Genomic DNA, 20,148 nt, shown 5'->3' with positions numbered 1-20,148 from the left:
TTTGTCATCCTGAAACTTAAATGACTGTGGTTGTGCCCCTAAATTGTACGTGTTGCACAGCAAGAAAGTATTCTTCACTACTGCCCAGTATAGCACCAATAGAGTTACTAAAAAAAAAATGTATTGAAATGACAAATGGTTAGTGTATGGTGAGTTATTTGGATATTCACTAAGTCAGTCAATATTTTAAAAATATTTAATGAGTATGAATTATGTGCCATGCTAAGAAATGGGGATAAAATAGTGAAATGAGGATAAAATAGTGAACACAGGCCGGCACAGGGGCTCATGCATGTAATCCCGGCACTCTGGGAGGCCAGGGTAGGAGGATCACTTGAGCTTAGAAGTTTGAGACCAGACTGAGCAAGAGCAAGCTCATCTCTACAAAAAATAGAAAAATTAGCTAGATGGGTATGGTGGTGCCAGCTACTTGGGAGGCTGAGGCAGGAGCATCACCTGAGCCCAAGGGTTTGAATTTGCAGTGAGCTATAAAGACACACGATCCTCTCGCCTGTGCAATAGAGTGAGACTGGGTCTCAAAAACAAACAACCACCACCAAAAAAAAAAAAAAAAGGGGTAAACAAGTCCCTGTATTCTGAGATTGCAACTCCAGTGGGGAAAAAACACACATGAATAGGTGACTTCAATATAGAAAGGCTAAAACTTGTTTTGCTCCTAGCATTTGCAAAATAGCCATATTTTATTCACGTTCAAAAAATGTATTTCCCACTCTGTCAGACACCTTGGTAAATTCTATCACTGATCCTGAGTCAAAGGCTGGAACTTCTTAGTGTTCTCAGACACTCCCTTTTCTGTTGATAACTCTGCCCCCATTCCCACCTATGTCTAGCTAGGAAGTCAGAGCCTGGAGAGCAATTTCTCTTTCTCTCTTCTGAGTCTGACATCAGGCAGCCCTGTCCTTATTTCAGTAATCACCTCGAGTTCCTTCCATTTGCTTGAGAACTTGTCCTAGATCTCCTATGTTCCTGACTTCATTTCCTGGATATCACGTTGGCTTTGAAACCTTATCTGCATTAACTGAGTGATGGAGGTCGATATCACCAGCCGTAATCCATGTGGATATTGTGTACTTCCTGAGGTGATGTGATGAGAAGGGCATCTTACCTCAGTGGCATTCTTCCCCCAAATCCACGACCTCAGTCTAATCATGAAAAAACATCACGAGGGACCCTCTACAAAATATCTGAACAGTACTCTTCAAAAGTATCAAGGTCATAAAAAACAAAGTTAATCTTAGGAGAAGTTGGGTGAAGGACATAGCTCTCTGTATAACTCTTCCATAAATCTACTTCAAAATATAGAATAAAAAAAAATCAACCTCAATCTGACAGCTGAGTAGTTATTTTGAATTCTCAGTCTCAGAATGTAGCTATATTTCCATGAGCTACCTCATAGCTGGGCAGGGAATGGTGCGAATCCTTTCTGCAGCCATGAAGTAGCATTTATGCTATGTCTGTGTCCCATAAATGAGCTATGGAAAGTGGCCTGACTGAGCATCACGTGTCCAGAGGCTCTGTGCCATGCAAGGTCAAACTCAGTGCATGCATAAAAGGGGAAGTCGCAGCTCCTCAAACTACAATACAGAAAATATTTAAGAACTGGTCTACCAATCATCAAGGGATGTAGTAAACGACATTCTCCTGCAATTTTCAGATGACACTTGTGTGAACACAACAACAGGGATTTTACTACTGTACTCCAGAAACAATGATATTAAATTGGTAGAGCTAGAATAATTTTATATAGCCAAAAAACATTTCACAGCAAACAGTAATTTCTTCAAGAGGGAAGATGTTACCAACATAATTAGTAATGTTAAATATTTCAAATGTTGCTACCATTTAGGGACGTTGATTTTTACAAGGCATAACACAACTAATATGGAGCAGTGGTTCTCACACTTTTTGGTCCTAGAAAGCCTTTATAGTCTTAAAAATTTAAAGGACCCCCAAAGAGCTTTTGCTTATATGAATTATAGCCATTAGCATTTGCCATATTCAAAAGTAAAATTAAATTATTAATTTGGAATATTTATATATTAAAAACATCACCACATGTTAACATAGAAACACTAATTTAATTAAAAAGCCTTAAAGTCTGGCTGAACAGAAGAGAGCTGGGAGCTCACTTCCCCATTCACTCTCTAATGACACATTGTTTTGGTTGAAAAATGACAAGAATATGGGCCTATTACAGATGAAGTAGCTGGAAAAGAACTAAGTATTTTAATAGCTCTTTCAGATAACCGTGGATATGCTACGTGTATTTTTCTTTTATTTTTTTGCATTTTTTTGGCTGGGGCTGGGTTTGAACCCACCACTTCCAGCATATGGGGCTGGTGCCCTATTCCTTTGAGCCTCAGGCACCGCCCACTATGTGTATTCTTTTATAATATTCTAACAGAACTCAACAGGTGATAGTTACCTAAGGGTTAGTTGCACTGGGGAGTCTGAAATTATACGGATAAATTCTTTGTACTCCACTACCTTAAACTGTATGGTTTATTTTACAAGGCTGGTGAATATTTTAGACATATACAATTTTGCTAACATGTGTTGATCATTTGAAAAATACTGATTTTTCAAATATTGACACATTTTAGTACACCATATCAAAAAATCACATTTGCTTACATTACCACCAATCTCCTTAGAAAAGTCTTTCAGAAATGTCTATCCTGCAGCGGCAAATAAAGTTATCCACAGTTATCCCAAATTCTAATTTTCTATTGAATATTCTCACTTTATCATTGGCAACAAATGCTATCAGTTGTTTTCCTGGAGTGACACATTTGGTTATTTTTGAGAAAATGCCTGCCAAATACCCACGTTTGAATAATCAGTTTTTGTATCATTGTTTCAAGTAAATATCGTGTTTCAGGAATAAAAGCAGCTTGTTCAGCTTGCAACTTGAGCAACTGTCTAAGAGCGTTACCTAGAGACGAGCATAGTAATTAGGTACTAAGTAGAAATAGTTTATGTAAACATCCTATTTAGTCACACAGAATATTAAAAATAATACATTTGTTCAAGGTAGAGTTTTAATAAACAATTTTTACTTCTTGATTAAGAACATTATTAAATTAAACTAACTTAAAAAAATACATATTACAATTGTGTGGTTGTGAAGAATATAGTGCCCAGAAGTACAATTTGGTGCAACTGTCTTGGTTCATGCCAAGGAGACAGCAGTTTCACTTACCATTGCTTTTGCACCACTTGTGCAAATGTCAATACAGTGAAAAAGGCAGAGAACATTTTAGTATTATAATGAAAATAGTTTTAACCCCTAGAAGCCTCTGGGGATCCCCAGGATATAAGGAGCACACTTTGAGATCTGCTGATATAAAGGTCGATTATAAAAAGGCCAATTCTTTTCTTTAGAACTTAGGGACCCTCCCTGAGGAGAACCCACAAACCTAAATACAGGGTCGTGCAATCCACAAATGGAAAGGTTCAACAGAGAGTGCCATAAATATAGGAATGCCAGTGTGTACCAGAGATTATTTTAGTTAATACAAGAGGTGGGCGATGAATTGAGAAGAATGCAAAATAGTGGAGAGTCTATGCAGTCAGTGAGCACAGAGCTGGAGAACTGGGATGAGACCAGGCAAGCCCAAACATCACCACTCCCCTCCTACTCGGCCTGGCCAAACCCCTTCAACTCACCTGTCTTGAGAAGTAATGGCTTCCTACCAAAGATGAAGACTTGTATATAATTGTACTCAATTCTTTTATTTAAAAATTTTTTTTGACAATGTTTTATCTCAAAATGGTTTATTAATCCAATGAATCTGTCAGTTATTAACAAATTGAGGACTGGGAAAGGAATAAAAATCATAATTTTAGGTGAACCACTTTGAAAGGTATTCTATTACATATAAAAAAGAAATTCAAGGCCAGATTCTGGACCACACAATAAAATTCCCAAATGAGGGGGATAAGTGGATTCACAATGATGTTTAAATTTTTATATTTGACAGAACTAATGCAGTATATCTTGACAGCTATATACAGTAGCTTAATGCTAAGCTTTTTATGCTGACTACAGAATAGGATGAATTTTGCACTAGTGTTTTGACTGGGAGGTTTTAAAATTCCTATTCACATTAGACAGCAGTCTGAGGCTGCTTGATAAAACAAGCCTTGGCTATTTAATAACTGCCTCATACAATGTCTCAATATTTAAGAGAAAAGAGAAACCCAAGGCAAAGATATTTTGAAAATATATGTTTGAACCAGAATCTGGATGCTAAGTAAACATCCTTTAGTGTTCAGCCCAGAAAGACCTGCAGCTGTGGCATTTGTGACTTAAAATAATAAGATGAAGGTCCCCATGCAAAAGATAAATGATATCATAAAAGTTTCTTATCAAAAGAAAATATGTTTTCCAGTGGAATTTGTGTTAAAAAAATAAGGCTTTACACCAAAGCCCATTTAATACATTATAAAAAATATTGGGAGTTTTAAATTTGGAGCTTAGTATGAGCAAGTTAGGCAATATTCTTTTCTGTTTTGCCAGTATGTTTTCCTTTCATAAATTTCATATTAATTTTCTCTATAAGGTCACCTTTTTAGTTTAGTTTTGTTTGTAAATAAGGCTACTGTAAATTGTTGACTTTATGGCACAATCGTGAATTCTAGATGAACTGACATTTAGGCAGTAATGAAATTGAAGAGCTTCCCACCTATTAAAAAAAGGATTAAAATTTTAACATTGTACCCAAATAGGATGCAGTCACATTCTAAAATAGACATATGTATTTTAGCACAAATCAGCTCCAGATCTCCAAAAGGGCCTATGGCCTCCTCTATCAATGAGCCTGCATGTGAATCAGTAACCCTGGTTTGATTTGTGTAGCCTTGCTCACCACTGAATATAAATACCAGCCCTGTTGTAATTCAGTATGCAACTGAGCTAGTCTTCCACACCAGCAGAGGGGAAAAAAAAATCCCTCTTATTTTCTAAAGTTGCCCATCTCTATCCGTTTCTGTCGAATTGCCACAATTGCCCAGATAAAACATTTGAGAGTATGTCAGCTTTAATTAATGTAACATGACCTGATCATTTCCACAGTTCAGAATAAAGAAGTTTGCATTCTTTAAATCCAAAGCTCAACCTGGAGATTATGCTAAGTTGCTTCATTCATAGTCCACACTCCTCTGCTCATGTCAGAAGGACAGCATTTGTCCCCTCTAGTGATAAACAAATTATACATGAAATCAATTCCACTTCACAATCATTTTCCCTATTGGGTATTATCTTTCCTTCCCTGCTCCCTCCAGTTAAGCCTGCATCCTGTAACTTGCTAATGAGCTGAGAGCTTTCTGTTCCAGGTGGCACCCCCTGCCTCGAAGTCATGACATTTCCCATTTCGAATGCTGCTGGCATTTTTCGACAGCTCCTGCTAACTAGCCTTTTTGACCTGCACTAAGAGGAACTCATCTGATCGAATCCTCTAACCTGCCAATCATTCCAGCAAATGATCTTCACAGTCACTCCCAAGGCAGGAATGGAAGGGGGGGAAAAAAAGGACAAGCCAGTGAGAGAATGAGGGAGTAGGCAAGCGGCTGCCTCTGCAGCTACCTAATGAGAATACTTTAAGTCTCTGAGGCAGCTGAAACACTGAAAAACTGGTGGGAAAATTAGGACACAACTGAATGCCTGGCTCTGTAATTACTGATTTCTTTCCATCCTGAGATCATTTTGAGAGCAACACCTCTGAGATGTGCCACTTTCTGAAGAACACGAGAATACCCTACCTTACCTAGAGAAAATAGATTTATTTCCCCTGCCACTATCGATATGCAATCCTCATAATCCCACTCTGCCAAACAGCATCCTCTGCAGAATTCATTACGTGCTATAAGCTTGTTAAGTGTGCATTTGTAAACTAGGGATGATTAGAATATTTGCCATGGTGAAGAAAGGACCTCTTTTTTACTCAGTCATATTTTCAACGCTGCCACCATTTAGGGATGTTGATTTTTACACACTCACAGAAAAACAAACAGGGATGGCCGAGGTTGGGATTAAGCTCAGGGAGGATGAAATTCTTGACACTGACAAAAGTAGATAATCTAGGCGTTCCAACCTGGTGGGGGTTAAAGGAAATTTTTTTCCTTCCAGATTTTTTCCTGCCTGTAAGGAAATCAGTTTATTTAATTATATTTGAACTTAGTGGGTACTTGGCCCACAGAATAACCCAATCACTTTAGAAAGAAATATCCAGTAGGTGGTGAATTTGGCAAGGGCACACAACTCTGGGTATCTAGAGTAGAATTGTTGACCAAGGAATAACACAATATAATTAAGTGTTATCATTATCCCATTGTATGTAATAATGTAAAATAAATACTGTACATGATTTAATAGTACATGATAATCACACATCTTTTCTAATTTATAGTAATTAGGCCAACAGCCCCATTTACAGTAATTATTATATGTAATTGAGGGCATTTTACTAATTGCACTGAAAATGATAATCCAGAGCAATTAAAAATCCAAGGGCACTATACATAATGCAAACTACATTAAAAGAACGGTGATAATTTAAAGGGAAAAAATTTACCCAAGTACAGAAGTTAACAGTACAGTATTTGATTTCATGTTTGGCTAATATGCTGGTATTTATTATGGGATACATTTCTACAAGTTATTCTAACTTTTGTATTGTTCTTGTTCAAGAGCTTGTACATTATTTCCCTAAGTAGAAAAATAATTCTTTAATCTATGATGTTATTGTAACTTGAGGACTGCTGAAAAATTATTCTTTTTGGCTGTGTGAATGTATTAAGAGAGACAGAGAGAACGTGTGTGTGTATGTGTGTGTGAGTCGGCAGAGAAAGCAGCTATCCTAAATTCCAAAAGAGACTCAGTAAATTATTCATTTGCACAACCAATCCGATGCTTTTAAAAGCTTTATTCATAGAAGCATCTCAGAGTATTGCAAACATTTTGTTAATTATACTTGTAATAATTTAGCTAAAATGCTTCACTTTGTTTCTTGAAATACATTTGGGTAGGGGCTTTCATTACATTTGCTATCTGTCTAGAATTTTAATGTGTCTAAGGACCTGAAACCCTGGCTTTTGTTCCCAGGTCCCAGTGTCCAGCCAGGCCTGATCCCACTCCTTATTTTTACCCAGACAAAGCTCCCATGTGAGAAGTATCTCAGGAGGAGTGATGAGCATTCATGGGACAACTGGAATAGTTTTGAGCTTTTTTTCTGCCTTCCCTTCTCGACACTGTCATTTAGACAATGTCCTCTGTGCATTCAAATGTCATCCCAGACCATCAGCCCACTTCAACTCAAACAGGCTCCTTTTATGCTTAGCCACTTCTTAGAGTATCAGCAGACCACAAAGACTGTCTAGTGGGACTCAGCCGCTATCTTGGTATTAATAATACAATACAGTGCACTTAGGGCATAGAAGATTCCCTCTATATCCCAAATTCATAAGAACCAACATTAAATGGGAAGGAAAAATAAGAAATATAGGAAAAATAAACTGATTCTACCTACTTTCTAATATGTGACTGCTAACTTCCTAATAGTTTAGCCAAACATTGTAATGGATGTCTTGGTTACAAGCCACGTTACAGCTTGCGCCCACTATTTATAAGAAAGCTTCCCTCATAGTGTGCTGCTGGCTAAATACTCCCTGAGAAATTAATTTGGGTTTTAAAAAGCCAGAAGATGCAAGTGCTATTCCCTCCTCACCTCACCCTACCCCAGTTTGAAAGCCCATCTGACTTGGAAATGCTGAATCACAAAAATAGAGTCAATTTTCAAGGATCTATAGGCTGATGAACCAATTTGTGGAGCATCAAACAAGTTTCCTCTCTTTTAGCCATTGTGTTTGTAAAACCCCTCAGTCGAAGAAGAAAAAAGAGAGAGCAAAGGCAGAAAAACTATTTTTACTTTTAATTGAAAAATACCACTCTGAATTCCTTGTTCTGAAGAAAAACGCAATGAAATGTTTAAAGACAAAGGAGCGTCCTCCGAGCTGCATACATGGTTTATAAAAACAAGTGGCAGGGGTGAGAAAAAGAGAGCGAATGAATGTGGACATAGCAAATGTAGTCAAATGCTAATATTTGGGCAGAGTGGGTGAGGGCTATCGGGAATTCTGTGTGCTAATCTTGTGAGTTTTCTCTATATCTAAAATTATGTCAATATAAAAAATACTCGAACAATGCATTCTGGATGAAACACAATATTACTTTATTTTCATTCTGCTTTGTGACAATCTTGGGACATAATTAAGCAGATTAGGTAGTGAGAGCCTGAGCGTCCTTCACTCACCTGTTCACAGGGTTGGTGCTGAGGCAGAATATAGATCACAGCTGACCCAAAGAAAGGGAGGGGCAGAGAGGCAGGGATGCAGGGAGGACACAGGAGACAAACTTCCAGGGTCTGCTATTTTACATTAGCATTTAAAGGAGACAGATAATGGACTCCCCAGAGTAGAGGGCAAGCTAATGTACGAGGGTGGAAGTGGGGTGGGTAAACTGAACAATAGTCCAGCCTGTTCTCAATCGGGTGGTCGTAATATGCACCATGCACATGTGGTTCAGAGCATCGTTAATTTTCCAAATAAGACATATTTTCAGGATTCTTTCAGATAAAACCTGTAAGGACCACTAAGGTTTCTTTTCTTCGCTACCTGTTATTTCCATGATTGCTAACCACGTGAGGTAACGGAGATAATAAAGCTGTAGTTGTTTGATGGAAAAAACAATTTGTAGCATCATGCAGAAAACAGTTGTTCTCGCAGGTAAAAAAGCAGTCATCTTCCCTGCTGAAGATTTCTTCTGAAAGCTACTGAAAGGAAACCTAGATCTAACACTTGAATTTCCTCTACAGCGGAAAGTGCTAATGGATCTTATCTCCTTGGTGTCTATAGTTGAGACAATGCAACATGCCTTAAAAAGAACGTCAGTCAACAGCCAAAAACATCCCACGATGAAAACGTATGTCCTCACTCCATCAAAACTGGTGTCTCTCTCTGTAGTTCTCTCACTTTTCCCTCGGTAGTAATACAGGCCAGGCAAGTTGCCTTCCAGCTACACAGCTGGCTTCACAGAAGCTTCTGAGATGGCCAAGCCCAGAGCACTCTTCCGAAGGGCTCTGAGAACAGGCTGGGCACTCGGTTCTCAGCTCACCTGACTGGACCCAGGCTCAGAGGCTGACCTTGAGGCAGCCTATAGTCGGCCAGCAGCTTATACGTGCTGACTGACACAACAGCCCTGCTCTCAACTTCATGATGATGGGCTATTATCAATTGGAACCGCTCTCTAGGAGGGTTTGAATCTGACCCACCAAGAGGTCAGCAGTAGACTGCCCCAGAAGGAAAAAAGAGAAACGGTAATAAGCAGGAGCCATGACTCAGCAGAAACAAGTCAGCAGAAGCCACGTGGCCAAGGGAAGATGAAAGCAACGTTAGTGGGTGCAGAGACAGAAAAAGTGGGCCAGAAAAATAATGTCACAGCGCGGAGGAGAGCAACAGGGGCAGCTGGTTCTCTAGGAGTGGTTTCTGGAGTTGACACGGTGGGCGATACGGCCCTAGGGCATGAGGACACTGCCCTGCTGATGTTCACAGGGTACTGCCACCGGGTCTTAGCCCCAGTGCACTGGGTTCCGTCTAAAACCTGGCTTCTTAAAAAAAAAGAAAAATCTTTACCTTATTTAATTAAAATTTCTTGAGCATTCTACTCTGTTTATCTGACAGCCTACTTGCAGGGAATTATTGCTTTAGGATCAAATCAAGCAGAGAGAGTCGAACACATTTTTTACTACCATGTATTTCTTAAAGAACGTTGATTAGTAAATATCATTTGCTAGATGATAAGGAGAGAGTCACCAAAATATGCATGTTAGTTAAGGTCTTTCGCTTGAACCAAATAAAATGTGTTCATGCTCTAAACAGATAATTTGTAAATTTATTATGAATTTAATGGGGTCTGAAAACCAACTGATTCATTGAAAAGGGATGTTCCATAACGAACAAATAGTATTTCAGAAAAATTATAACACAGATGCCTTAAAGAGTAGGGGCCACTGGTAGTTGTGTTCAGTAAAAAGAGAAGTAGACAGAGTGACTTTCTATGTCTATTTCAATGACTGGAAAATTACGTTCCATGCAGGGTGTGCTTGGAATCACTGTATGCAAATATAAGTAATATTAATAGATGTGGTATTCAATATTACTCTGGACTCTTCCTTAGGGAAAATTTCTACATACATTTTGGTCTCTCTCAGAATTTAAAAGGGTCTTACCCTTCCGTGCTGATAAAATGAGTACTCTTTAGTCTACTAATATGTTTAGAGGATAAAACAATGTAAAAAGCACAATATTTTGATCATCCAGGGGCACCTCTCCCATTTTTAACTTAGGTGTTTATGTTTTTCTTTTTGTCTAATTTGGTTACAAGACTCTGAAACCAAAATTGCTTTGTGCTGCAAAAGCAAACTGCATCTCATTAGCTTTTCCACTAAGGCCAATTTATGCAAATCCAGCATTATTAGCTAAATAATTGAAGTGACCTTAGTATGCAAGGAAAGAAATAATTTGGCATTGAGGTATGGGAGAAAAATGAGGACTTGTCTGCTCAGTTCTCTATCATTTCAAAGACAGAAATGATACACTGTATTTTCCACATATACCTCTATGTAACTCCCCAAAGAGAGGGGGCTAAAATGCTAGCCTGCAGCCTTGGCCTCTTGCAGCCCCCAATGCTTTCCCCTCCCTCTCCTTCTCAATCTCTCTGGGCTTCACAAAGAACTGGGACATTTGAGGGAAATTTAAGATGCTACAGCCCACTCTAAAACAGTTAATGACTTCAACAACAACAAAAATCAAAGTCTGAGGAATTACACGGTTTTCTCTAAGAAGACCTTATTTCTGAAGACATCTGGTTCTATAATGTCTCAGTTCAATATTAATATTCAGCTATTGGTTAGAGTAAGACCATTCTATAAGACATAGAAAGGCTTTTTTAAAATTTATATAGCCAATAAGTAGGCTATATTATTTGATTTCTAAGATGTCTCCATTTATAAAAACACCCTACAAAGGTGAGAAATTGAAATGATTTCTTTTTCTGCTGACAGAAAATTCCTCTAGTCCAACTTCCCTGCAGTTTTTCTGAGAAAAGAAAAATTGAGATGTTTCCTCAGCATCGTGGTGAATCAAGCTAAAGTCTTTGGAATTAGCTGAAAACTACAACAATAATAGCAGAGCTTTAGTGGATGAGAAAAAAAAAATTCATAGAGAAAATATCTGTATTATTATCAAATAAGTTCAGAGGAAAAGCTTTGGCCATGCAGATACAACCTTACATCTAGTTAAAAAGGAAAAAAAAAATACCGTGAAGAAAACACATTTTTGTAAAATCTTGCAAATACTGATGATTATAGTCCTGAGTACGTTTATATAAAATCTCTTTTCAATTAACAATTTCTTTTTAAAGAGACAAGGCCTCGCTCTGTCTCTGAGGGTACAGTGGTATGGCTGTAACTCACTACAGCCTCAAACTCCTGGACCTGAGGTAAGTAATCCTCCCATCTCAGTTTCCTGAATAGGGAGGACTACAGGTGTGCACCACCACACCTGGCTAACTTTACTTGTTATTTATTTATTTTCTTTTACAGAGGCAGGGGTCTTGCTATGTTGCTTGGAATAGTCTTGAACTCCTGGCCTCCAGTGATCCTCCGGTGTAGGTCTCCCAAAGTGCAGAGCTTCTGGGTGTAAGCCGCCGCACCTGGCCACAGTCAGCAACACTTCTGGCCAGAGCTTGGCTTCTTCCTCACAGAGGAACTGGGCTAGAACACGCTCTCTAGCAGCTTTGATTGGCCAGGCTGAGGTTAGGAGATCTCAAAAGAGCAGGAAGGATCACAGCCATGTAGCTGAAATTCAGGCTTGCTTGTAGAGATGCATGCAGGAGGCGGCATGTAAATAAAGTAGACTTTTTGTTTGTTTTACTGAACTGGCTAACGGACTTATAAACCCAAGGTCCTCATTATAGCAGTGCAGGTTAAATACTTTAAAAGGCATATGCTGAAACCCGCATGAATCAAAACCATCCTCAGAATGAGGAGGTAACCATTCAATACTCAGCCCCACTCCTTGTCTGACCGTTTGAAATTCAGAATGCGAGTAGAGGTGACCACGTGGTAGAACTGTGCTTCTAAGTAACTTCTCATCCAACAGGGAGAAATGACATAAAGAGCGAGGAATTTTACTCCTAACTATGGAGCAGCAAGTTTAACAGTTAACATCTTCTGACGGCCACTTATGCACCACCTTTTACCTGGGAGCCAGAGTCAGCCCTATGTTGAGGGTATTCAGAAGCTAAGTCCAGAAACAGCTTGAGATCCCTGCGCAGCACTGGTCAGATGATGTGGACGAGGCAATGTGTTCTTTTTACTGCTCTCACATTTCAAATTAAGAGATGGAGGAAGGAAGGGGGTGTCCTGCAATGCCACATGTGTCCTTCACGCCAACACTGGATGACTGACCATCCACGGGAGCAAGGAACGAACACACTTCTTATACGAACCAGTGCGTACAAAGCCTTCCCCACAAAATGTTTGCTCTCTATTTGCTTCAGAGAATTATGTCCCATTAAAGGAAAGAAGAAATATATATATATATATATATATATAGTATATATATGTTCTATATAAGATGTATATGTATATTTGTATAAATTCCAAAACCCCAGATGTCCCCATCTAGCAATCTAGAAAGTCAGCCTTTTCAGAAGTTGCCATGTCCTGTTGGTCCCTTGCAGTCCTTGTGAGGACTGGGGCATGCTAGCACACACAGAGATAGCCATGTTTAGATTAAGCTCCTGATCTGCAGAGGTCACAGAATTGGACAGTAAATAAGAAATACTGCATCATGGTAAGGTCTGTACCAGGGGCAAGAGAGGACTCAGAAATCAGTGAACTGGCCCAGATGGGACCCGAGCTAAATTGAAGAGCCTTTGTCCTCTCCCAGGGGCAGCCACGATTCAGTGACACACAACAACTTCTGGGAGGGATGCAAATCTGGTCTTGACAGAATTGCTGATTTTTCAAGGAAAGCCAGAATTCTAGACTTTTGTGTAAAACCTCCCCATTTTAAAATGAAAAAATTAAGATTGAGGCCATTCTATAGGACATAGTCCAGCAATGAAAAGGCTAAATTACTTGATTTCTGACATGACTACATTTATAAACCCACCCCACAAAAATGAGAAACTAAAATGATTTCTTTTTCTGCTGACTGACAGAAAATTCTTACAATCCAACTTCCCTGAAGCTTTTCTGAGAAAAGAAAAATTGAGATGTTTTCTCAGCATTGCATTGAATCAAGCTAAGGTATTTGGAACTGGGAGAAAAATACCGCAACAATAATATCGAATTAAAAAAATTGTGTGGGCCACATAAAGCAGGTCTGTGGCTTAGATACAGCCCACAGTGGACCTTCTTTGAACCTTAGGAAAGAATGTATGAGTATGAGCAAGTGTTTTGCTTATGACTAAAATCGTTTGCCTATGGCTGCATAAATAAAAGTGGAACATAAAATATAATTTTGGTTAGAAGCTAGTAAGTGCCTGAAAATATGGGAATGACTGACTGCATTCGACCTCAGTAGAACATCTGACAGATGCCGCAATAAACACGAGACTCACAAGGTAGTGGCGGGGGAATGAGTCTGAGCCACTATTTCATTTAAAACATCTATTCCATAATTGGTACATACTACTTTGCGAGGAAGTGAAGCAGGTCATCTTACCTGTGCTCTTGGGAGATGTGCTCGTCAGTGCTTGCTGTTTGATAGACTTTTGCCATAACTATTGTTTTTCCCAAAGGCCCGCATGCTTTCTCCAGCTTCCGGTTGCAATCTCACATTCGGGACGGTAAAAATAGAAGACACTGTGGACAAAATGGGAAGTTCTCATTTACAAATTTATAATGTTTTCCTTTAAAAAATAGATACTGTGATGCAATTCTGGTTGTCCCCTGCATCAAACATTATGGTATGTGTCGGTCTTTGAAACGCCAAGTGATCACAGGCATATACGCAGTTGCACACATGTAAACACAGGCGTGACTACATACACTACCTTCTGCTGAACTACAGCTCAGATGATCTCTTCCGTGTCCCTGATCTGGAGTGATTAACTTGGTTTTGAAAGCAACGTATTGTGCCCTTTCTTTGGGCTATTCTTTTGTTCATTCATTGAGCTCTACGCTGCTCTAGAAATTGCAGAATGTGCAGTGAACACGTCAAATGAAAGGGAATCCCTGTGTTTGTCGATTCCTGTTGAGGGAAAGAAAGTCAAAAAACAATAAAACAAATATAATAAAGAGTGGTCAATGCTATGAAGAAAATTACAGTGGGGAAGAAAAATGAGAAATTTAAGGTCAATGAAGGCTCCCTGATGAGGTACCTGGAGCAGAGACCCAGAAGAGGTGAGAGGCCAAGCCATGCACACATCCAGAGGGAGGACGTACAAAATGTAAGAAGAGGAAACAGAAAGCTGGCAGAGGAAACAGAAAGCTTGCCTCTACAGAGGCAGGAAGAGGAGGGGCAAACTAGTTCAGGAGCTAATGTGAAAATACAGGTAAGAGAAGATGGTGAGTGTCTTGGGGCTGACGGCAACGAACTGAGGAGTGGTGTACTTCTGGATGTATTTTGCATGTAGCAGCAACGGGGTCTGGGAAGAACTGGATATGGAACCTGACAAAAGAAGAGGAATGAATCAAGGATAACGTCTATCAGCTGGAAGAGTGACGCTGCTGTGTACTGACCATGGGAGGAGCGAGCTGGAGGGAACAGATCAGGAGTTATTGCAGATGTTGAGTAGTCAGGTGAACAGGGCTAGAGATGGAAATATGGAAGCTGCCAGCGTGGGGACGATATTTAATTGTGAGATTAGATGAGATCCGCGAGGCTCTGGGAAGTGTACACATATGGGAAGATCTGAGGGCCAAGCCTCTAATAGTGGGAAAAAATCAGCAAAAGAGTCTGAAGAGTTTAGTTTTCTAAACTAAAGGAACACCACAAGAGAATCCTCTCTTTGTAAGGAAGAACAGAAGTTACTAGAAGGTGGTGATGGCCAGTGTGTTCCAGTCGGCTTATACACAGGCCATTACAAAAGTTTTGAGATACACAAAGATCAAGAAATCTAAAATCCATGTAGATGAAAACAAATGAAGCCCTCCTCGCAACACTGATAAGAAGCCAGTGAAGTTGAAACTTTCCCGAGTGAATCAGAAAGAGTACTGTTGACTGTGTTTCTTGGAAGTGAAATAGTGGACCATAACACAATCTGTCTCAAAACTTCCCTAGTGATCCAAGGAGATCAAAACAAAGCTCGCAAAAGACCAACAGATGGAGGCTTTGAAAACAGCAGTTCAGGAGTTGTGGCACAAAAGCTTGGTTAGAAAGGACTCACAATAGCAAGAAAATCTAGCACTTGGAAGTGGCAAATACATCTGGAATGTGTGTGCTTGTTTTATTTTTAAGAAGATGGCATGTTGCTACTGTAAAGGCATCATGGTGTCTTAAGATAATATACACAACATATATATGTGTCCATGGGAATACGTGGGGAACCCTACAAATATTAGAGCTGGAAAGGTCCTCAGGGATAACTGTATCCATCTTACTTGCTCTCTAAATGAGAAACTGGAAGTTCAGAGACAATAAGGCAACCATCCAAAGCTCACTGGCTAGTTAATAACGGAGCTGAAGCCAGAATCCAGGCGGCCTCATTCGCAACTCCCTGTTCTTCACACCACCAATTTCTTGGCCTTCCTTTGCTGGATTTGAGTTTTGTGAATTAGCAAATGAGTGCAATAAAATCAAGGACTCTGTGCTATGAAGTGTATTTTGTTCATTTACTTTGACAAGGGTAGTTCAGCTTCAATTATTTATGTAACTTGATAGTATACGCAGGAGAATGCCCTGTGGTGTATTTGGGAAAAGTAATGAATTTCTTCTCAATCAGCCCTCCGTTTACTTCCCTGCAATTAAATCTTTGTGAATAAATGGGGCAAGACTGTTGGGGCTTCAGGAGAGAGGGAGAATGAGGGTGACACCAGAATTAGCCAGCTTTAACTGCTAGATCCCCTTCTTGATGCATTCATAATTCCTGCTTCAGTGGTGCACTAATACTCCACCTCCACATTTTAGTATTATGGAACCTGTTGAAGTTTGAAGGAACAGTACAATCAAGGAACCCGTACTATGTTGTTACGTAGTCTTCCAAAGGAAGAGCCTGGCAGTAAGCACACAACTTCATTTTTACATGAATGCATGGATGACTGCAGAGCTCTGTTATTGTTACCCAGGCTCCAACAACATCTGATGCTCTTTTCATAGGGTCTCATACATTAAAGTAAGGCAAGAAGGCTGAAGCCACTTTTAGCTTATTTTTGTCCCTAGATCTTCTCCTTTTAGCCTGGTTTTGTTTCCTGCTTGCATAAGTGTTTTCCATTGTTGATGTTCTTTAAAAAAAAAACCCAAGCCATCTTTGAAAAAGAAAGTGCGATGGACTGGACTATGTTCCTCCTCAAATTTGAGTATTGAAGGCCGAGGCCTGATAAAGTGAGGAAGGTGTTTTGAGATAGGGCTTTAGGGAGGGAACTGGGGTAAGATGGCATCAGGAGGATCCTCTCTTCTTCCTGGGAGGACGCAGCAGGTGGCCCTTTGCAAGTCAGGGGGAGAGACCTTACCAGGGACCAAATCTGCTGGATCTTCATCTCAGACCTCCGACACCCCAGTGCCGTGAGAATTAAATGTCTGCTGTTTAAGCCACCCAGTCTTTGGCACTTTGTCATAACAGTCTGAGCAGGCTGCGACAGAGAGGTTCCTGGAACTGGTCAGTCTAAACCATGACTTGGTTGCTGAGACAATCCATTTAGTGGCTCTGCAACACTCCTTCCCGGGTGGACACCCTTCCAAATCTCCTTGAAAAGGAAGCACATAAGGGTACTGCTGCTGCTGTTGGCCAGACGGTAAACTTTAACAGGAGCCTACACTAACATGAAATTGAATTTTAAGAACTTTAAGAATTTCTGAATATAGTGTGCAGAACTTTACCCTAGATGACAGCATGGCTGACACTGGCCACTTCACTTAAAGGAACTAATTCCTGGAGTCTCCAAAGTCAGGGAATTCTTTGTTTTGTAAACATGTTTACACGTATAGCCACGTTGTTCTAAATGGAAATGACTGTAGTATTTAATACCGGGATTGTCCTTTCTTGCAACTGGATTTACGCTTCATAATGATTATCTTCTAGACACAGAAATAGCATTTCTGTAACTCAAAATTGTTACTGGAGGCATTTAGTAGAATCTCGCTTTAAAAATATAATGATTTTTCATCTTTATTCTCCCCCCTTCAAAAGGTTTCACTGCTCCTGATGTTTAACGTTATGCAAAGACGTGTTTCTGCCAATGAATATCGCCTTATGGTTATGCTTCTGCAAATAGCCTGCTGTGAGCTGATAAAGGGATTAATGCAGCCAAAATTCTTAATCTGTGAAATTACAAATTAAATTCTCATATTAAAAATACCACCCTGAGGTATTTTTTGTGGTTTTAATTCCCCTCTGGTGTTCTGCATACATTGTGCTTGTTAATGACGGGGACAGGGCTGTCTCCGCTGGCAGTCTGCTGCCGAGTGATAATGTGTAGGCATTTACTCACCGATAGAAACTGGATTTAACCACTGGCTGATAAACTAAGTGGCAAGTGGGTAATAAGTCCATATTAACAGAAAAGTACTACTACAGAATTCAGAATTCATAGACCATCAAAATCCTGGCTTAAACTCAATCATCAAATCAGATGGGATTGAGATGTCACCATGGAGGAGTGATATCAAGTTACAAGTTAGGCTAAATGGGAAAACAAGCCATATGTTTGAATGTGATGAGACATAAACTAATGAGCCTATTTGCATCATTTTTTTTTTCAGTATAGGAAAAAGTGTCACCAATTCATTATTTTTCCAAAGGGATTTCATCTGTAATATATTTTTTTTAATTGTGGGTAGCTATTGTAATAGTCAGTGGGTAGACGTTTAGAACAGAAGTTAGGAAGAGTGTAGAGTAAATATGGGCTGGGATTATGTGAAACATCAATGAGGACTTCCTAAACATAAGGGGAGTAGTAGATTACAGTCACATTAGGGTTTTAAAAAAAAGTACTCAGAAATAAACGTGGGATATAAAAATAGATTTAAGGTAAGAATACCTAACAGGAGTTGTTACTTGGAAATGAGTTCCAAAATAAAGGGTTATTGTCATCAAGAAATAGCCAGCGGGAGGAGGGACACTAAAATCCAAGAGATGAAAGAAATAACTTATGTCTTCTATAAATGATATATGTTCAAGGATTAATAAATGTTATTATCAATATTTACACATAAATTCAATATGTGAATTTTAAAGGCAATCAGAAAAGAATATAAGAAGAAACATCTCTCAGTTGTTCTTTGGAAAGAACATATCACATTTGAATGGAAACATTCCTACTGCAATAGTGTTTTACAAAATTTCACAAGAATTCTGTTTCACACTTTGGAAGAAAGCTGAGATCCTCCCAGCCATAAATCCTCCCCCAAATATTTAAAATGTAATTGAAAAAGGCTGTGTAAATATGAATGCTTTTGCAAAAACAAAACAAAACCCACCCAGGAATGTGTTTTGTTTTAAAAGATACAGAGAAGAGCTGTCAGTATGAATACCAAGAGCATTTGCAGTTAAAATGAGTTACATGTCTTCAGTTCATACATGTCAATTTGGTGCCTTAGCCAATTGCCAACTCTGCTCCTCAGCTCACTGCCTAGCAGCCCTTTATTGTTATGACCAAGATGGTCTCTGAGCATCAAACAGAAATGAATCATTTCCTCCTCTGTGTACTGTAGCCAGTTAAAAAGTACTGTATGCATAAAGCACTAAATATGTAAATCATATTTTCCTTTTCCTTTATGACTGCTCAGATCATTTTTTTGGACACACATATAATCAAACACAAAGACGCATAGCTGCAGACTGCAGAGCAGAGATAGCAAAGAAGGAATCCATTTTCTCCCTGTGTCTGGTGAGCCGGCAACTAAGTGGCAGGATGCCACTAAATACATGTGCACATGTCGCCCCATTCCCATTCTCCCTCTCTCTATGTACACACACACACACACACGTGTAATGCATACATATGTTTGTGCACATATAAATATGTGAATCTCTCTACGTGCATGTCACATATAGATGCTAAAATGGCATCTCTGCTTTGACTGGATATTTTATATTTGTCATACTCACTATCCGTCAGTTCCCATAGCCGCGGGGGCAGGTCACTAAAATACTCGTGGCTCAAGGCAGCCTGTGCAGATAGCCTGTTCTTTGGGGAACACTGTAGGAGCTTGGAGGCCAGATCCTCTGCATGATTCACATAGCTGAGCCTAAAAACATAAGTGAAAAAGAGAAATCAGATCAAATAGAGGAGAATCCACGGAATTTAGACATAAAGCTCACTTAATTTTTCTGAACTTCAATTTATTCCTGGCCAAGAAAACAATTTAAATTGTCTGCTGAAAATAAATAAAATATCTTTTATTCTAAACTGATTTATATACTTGATAGCCCAGTATCACTGATTTAAAATATTTCTACTATAAGCAAAAGGTTGATACTTTAAGAATGAATAAAAGTAGGCCCAGAAGTAGAAAATTTCAGAAGAAAATTTATCAAATAGTTGCCAGAATTTGTTCATAGAATCTATGCACTACATATACATCTGGATACAGTTACAGGAAATTAATACCAAATAACTAGGGGAATTAAAATAAAACTGCTATTAAATTCTCTGGTTACTGAAGTTTCTTTTCTTCTAAGAATTTACATTTTTTGATTGAAATATAAAATTGTTGGAACAAGTGTCCTGTCAACTATCAACAGTTGTAACATTAACAGGTTAACAAAGGAGATATGCTTAAAAGAATCAATTCAAGACCTTTAAAAGAACGGTAGGTAGAAAATATGCGTTCCAAGATTAAAGAACAAGGCACAGAAACAGAGTCTTTCATGTGGTGTATGATTTCAGATGGGCAGCC

General features: G+C 39.1%; 1 protein-coding gene across 1 annotated transcript in view; it reads right to left on the bottom strand.

Moving 5' to 3' along the window:
* Positions 1-20,148, bottom strand: part of CDK14 (cyclin dependent kinase 14) — a 615,387-nt gene that overhangs the window by 72,004 nt on the left and 523,235 nt on the right. The window contains exons 13-14 of the mRNA XM_012811338.2: positions 19,358-19,497; positions 13,813-13,952 (exon numbers count right to left, since the gene is read on the bottom strand). Coding sequence (XP_012666792.1) covers positions 13,837-13,952; positions 19,358-19,497 — 256 coding nt within the window. The 3' untranslated portion in view covers positions 13,813-13,836. The remainder of the gene's footprint in view (positions 1-13,812; positions 13,953-19,357; positions 19,498-20,148) is intronic.

Source organism: Otolemur garnettii, unplaced genomic scaffold, assembly GCF_000181295.1.
Source record: "Otolemur garnettii isolate 467f Iridium unplaced genomic scaffold, OtoGar3 scaffold00005, whole genome shotgun sequence".
Classification (NCBI taxonomy): domain Eukaryota; kingdom Metazoa; phylum Chordata; class Mammalia; order Primates; family Galagidae; genus Otolemur; species Otolemur garnettii.
The sequence above is the reverse complement of the archived record's forward strand: the minus strand, read 5'-3'. Positions and strand labels throughout refer to the sequence as shown.